The sequence below is a fragment of the Acanthopagrus latus genome, chromosome 17 (genome assembly GCF_904848185.1).
Source record: "Acanthopagrus latus isolate v.2019 chromosome 17, fAcaLat1.1, whole genome shotgun sequence".
NCBI classification, from domain to species: domain Eukaryota; kingdom Metazoa; phylum Chordata; class Actinopteri; order Spariformes; family Sparidae; genus Acanthopagrus; species Acanthopagrus latus.
In genome coordinates, this window is record NC_051055.1 from 17,069,104 (window position 1) to 17,073,523 (window position 4,420).

The 4,420-nt window shown below is 43.9% G+C and overlaps 1 protein-coding gene across 3 annotated transcripts in view; it reads right to left on the bottom strand.

Annotated features, from left to right (window-relative positions):
• Positions 1–3,910, bottom strand: part of tbrg4 (transforming growth factor beta regulator 4) — a 7,209-nt gene extending 3,299 nt beyond the window's left edge. The window contains exons 1-7 of one of the 3 annotated variants that reach the window (XM_037073528.1): positions 3,775–3,910; positions 2,754–3,267; positions 2,334–2,654; positions 1,953–2,127; positions 1,238–1,395; positions 1,013–1,123; positions 781–916 (exon numbers count right to left, since the gene is read on the bottom strand). In XM_037073528.1, the coding sequence (XP_036929423.1) occupies positions 781–916; positions 1,013–1,123; positions 1,238–1,395; positions 1,953–2,127; positions 2,334–2,654; positions 2,754–3,176 (1,324 nt within the window). In that variant the 5' untranslated portion in view covers positions 3,177–3,267; positions 3,775–3,910. Of the gene's footprint in view, positions 1–780; positions 917–1,012; positions 1,124–1,237; positions 1,396–1,952; positions 2,128–2,333; positions 2,655–2,753; positions 3,268–3,526; positions 3,741–3,774 lie in introns of those variants that run through there. The other 2 variants (XM_037073527.1, XM_037073526.1) reach the window with 2 other exon arrangements.
• Positions 3,911–4,420: the final 510 nt, after the last annotated feature.

Below are 4,420 nucleotides of genomic sequence, written 5' to 3' on the forward strand. Positions count from 1 at the left end.
ATCACATGCCTCTTAATGCTTTCTAATGACATGACACAAAGTAACACCAACATAATAAGAATATAAGTAATAAAAAACATAATTTATTAAATAAATCATATGATTCATAGCAAGAGTAATAACCATAATAACAATCATTCTTCTAAACAAATGAATAATCAGTACTAAGTGAAGACAATCTGCCCTTCGTATTTGCCCTTCGGTAAGGGGGGGTGCTCATCCAAAAGAACTGAGAACCACTGCTTTAGAAAAGCTTAGAGACAAAAATTAGTGCCTGAATGCGTGAACACTTCTCAATTGTGCTGTGTTACAGTGATGGCAGAAAACTGCAGCACATCATAGCCATTTTAGCAAGGTTAAATAAGAATTGTGTCAAAAAGAACCTCAATTTCTGTCCTTGCACAAAATATTGTATTTCAACCACTGCTATTGACTCATGTCTATTTTCAAGAACTTTAAATACTTTGATTTCTCTCCTCAAATTCGTAGTCATAGCTGATAACCTTTATACCTTGATTAAGTGTGCGGCCGCTGTGCTCTTTTGTTTCTGTCCCAGGAAAAGTTACAGCGGGCTCCTTGAGGAGGAACATAACCAGGTGCCTCTCCTAGTTTAGAGGAGCAGGTGCTTCGCGGCTGACAGTGATGTATGCAGCAACATGTGTTAGCTCAACTTTACTTATAATGCGCACCTGTATATTTATAAATTCCTCATTCATCAAAAGAGAAAAAAAAAAGGGACAATACAGAAATAGACCGAACACCCGCAGCTGTGTGTCTTACCCGACAGCTTGGAAATGTGACTCTGCTGAGTGATGGGGATGAGGTATTGCGGCCTCGCCTGCTGCAGCACACACAGAGACCAAACCACGTCCATCTGCAAGAAGGGCTCCAGGCCTGAGAGAGACTCCTCCAGCACCTTCACACAAAGCGCCACACGTGGAAGATATATTTAAGGATGGGAAGTGGATGTAACCATGCAAAATCAACAGAGAGCTCGCCATATCTTTCGTACCTTGCCAAAGAAACTGTCTCTCTTGCTGGGCTGGAAGTTCACTCTGGCAAAAGTCATGAGCAGATTGCAGAGCTGAGGAACGCTGTAGTTCTGGCTGTTAGCTGTGTAGTGCTGGTGAAAAAAATGTACACAAAGAGAGTATAACAAAGAGTCAGGAAAATAATTAGAAAAAAAGATTTACTTCAAATTAACAGGGTTAGAGTTAGTCTTAGGCGTGTGACTAACTTCAGCAAAGGCCTGGAACAGGGGCATGTGGAGCCACTTGAGGAAGCCCAGGGATTTGGCAAAGCGCGTGACGTCGGCGGGGTGGAGCTCAGGAATTCTGGGTAACAGCTCTGAGGCCATTCGCTGGAATACCTGTGAGTGGGAAAAATTCAGCCTCCCTATAAAGAGGGGCAAAGACAAAAGTTGTTCCTGTTAGCGTTATACAGAATGTCACGGAGCACACTGAGCACCAATCTGAAATGAAGTATTTTACCCATGAAAATCTTTGCCACTAATCTAAAACAGATAGTGAAACACTGAGGTTAAAAAAGGAGGCCCAATGTAAACCTCTACTCTTGAATCTGTTCCTTTGACCTTCTTTCACATTATTATTGAGTTTTTATACATAAATGCAACAGTCGCTAAATTTTATCATTGTGATTCGGGCTGTCACTGTATCAGATTCTCCCTTCACAACCGTCGTGGCCAAATCAATTTTGGTTTTCGATAAATGCCAGCATGAAATCTATCTTTAACTTTTTTCACTGCGTCTTTTTTCTCTTTTCTGACAATTGAACCACCTTCAAAATATAAAAGATCTGCTAAGTTGCATTTTACAGCCAACACTTCAGACATGTATACATCAGGTCAAGAGGGCAAAAACAAAATGACACATGGGGCACTAAGGACACGTTTATACACTATATTCATTTGCTTTTTATGTTGCTGTTTTTACCGTATGCAAAAGCCACGTCCATTATCAGAGGGGTGCTGAGCTCCGATGACGGCCTCTGGAGAAGGTAGTAGGACAAAGCTCTGAGCAGCGGGATGGACCGGCGGCTCTGAGCTGCCAAAGATGAACACACCTTGCGGATGTCCTCTGCTGTAAACCCCTCCACGAGCTCCAGAGCCTGAAATAAACACAGTTGGAACATTATGGTTTGGGATTTACAATGTTTTTTTTTTACTTACATGCTTGCATTTTATACTATGAAACACAAAAGGGAATTGTCCTTTACACGATCACATGGCCTTGAGTTAAAAAAAAAAAAGCACCATGTACAGACACGTTGAGGCAACATGTTTATCTGGCGATGGATGTTTTGAACTCGTTTACCTTGTCTTCGAGTCTGCTCCTCAAGGTAGGCGACATGGACTGTCCTTTGGATATCAGCGTACTGACAGTTTTAGAGTCAGCGATTTCAGTCCAGCGCAGCTCCAGCTGTTTCAGTGCTGCGTTCACGATCACCACATCCTGTTGTCTATCACTGCCTGCGCCCCAGTCCACCAGCTGGCCCAGCTGCTTGCAAGTCAGCCTGCGGACTCGCCACAGGACCTCATTCTGGACAGAGGTGAGTACTGCGTCGGTGGGGGGTACGCCCATAAATGAGAGAGCTCGCAAGACGGACACTAGACTGCTGTTCCACACCAACGTCACCTGGAAGAAAAATGCACAGAGGGAAAAAAATGGGTGATTATACTTGAGCACGAGGGTTCGATGTCAGTGCCAGTCCATGTCTGTGTCTGGTTCTCTTACCTCCCGATATATCGTAGCCTTCATATCCATCAGTCTTGAATCCTTAATCACTTCAGATTGTTGCCCCTTAAACTCGCCTTTCGTCTTCAGTATCAAAATCAACTTAACCAGCCCGTCAGCTGCTTGATTACCATTCCCTCTGTGCTGTATCCAGGCCTGCAGTATGTCCTCTGGCACCACTGCCTTTTCAAACAACTCATCCAGCTGGGTGCGTGCAGGCGTGGGGGAATACATCTCCTCAACGGCAACTGTCCCTCCCTCACACATTAACCTCTCGGTGATCCACGGCCATCCCTGAGGCCTCTGCACCCCTGCAGGCCCAGCCACGGTCGGAGGCAGGCGGGCAGCAGCAACAGCAGCCGGAGCCTGAGAGGAGGCCCTGCAGAGCAGACGGGCGTATCTGCCCAGGAGACGGCTGGCCATGTTGACTTAGAGAAACAAGACGGAGGCCGCAAGTAGGACAGGACAGATGAGTTGCTCACGATTCAGCTGGTGGCACCATCCCGCATCCAACCTGAGGGAAAGTTGAAGACAGGATGAGGAAACATCTCAACAAATGAGCTTAATTCAATTTAGCAACATTTTCATTCTGTCACACATTCACCATCGACCAAATGTTCAATCTCACATCTGATCAGCCATTTGTGACAGGTGTAGATCTCTAGGTGGCGTAACGTTACCTAACGTTACTGGGGAGCGATTGTGTAACCCTTGACGCAGGCAGCAATACACAATGACAATAATGTAGCTAGGGTGACATCAGATACATCTACCTTTTGAAAGGACATCTGTCGTAATATAAAGGTGACAGTGACGGGGCCAGCAGCCAGACAGTCGGGTTTTTCTACTGTCATGTAACGTTGAATCAAATCCTGACCTTGTCGCACAGAGGAAGAGGAGCTGTAAACGCCGCTGACCGGCAGCTTCTCCCTCCACCTGCTGTCACAGGCTCTATCTGCAGAGACACCGTGTAGACAGGAGTCACAGCACCGTCGGACATTATATTTAAAACACGACTTACCTGTAACTGACGATAACTTCAATGAAAGCCGTTCACATGGAGCGATCCGACAGGGAGAGTCGCAGGACAGTGACGTCACGGGCATGTGGCATGTGACCCGCGGATACCGCTGTAATTGGCTGGAAATGCACTCCGACTAAAGTGACAGAGAAAATGTCTCTCTCCAACATTTCTTAGTACATTTCAAGCCATAACATAACTTAAAAATATATATGAATAAATAAGATGGGTCTACAGTTGATTCGATATAAAACAAGCAATGAAGACATCAAAGAAAAATGTTTTAAAGATTTTTGCTGATTTCTATTCTTCATCTATGAAAAGGTCAAATTATTGCTTATTTTATTTTTAAATGTTTTACTTGTAAATTGATGACTAAACAGAAAAAAATAATAAACTAATAAATTCAAAATAAGCAATATTTTATCGCTAACATTCTACATGACATGAATAGTTGAACTGTCAGCGTTTTGAGGAAAGATATTCTTTATCCCACCACGATGGACAACTGCTGTCAGCCCAGTTAACTTTCAGAACTAATATGTAGGTATCAGGCTGAGTTAAAACATATGTTAAGTCTTGATATTACACTCACTTGGCAGTTTACTAAGTAAAACTAGTGAAGAGTAATGCACCCTGATGGTAC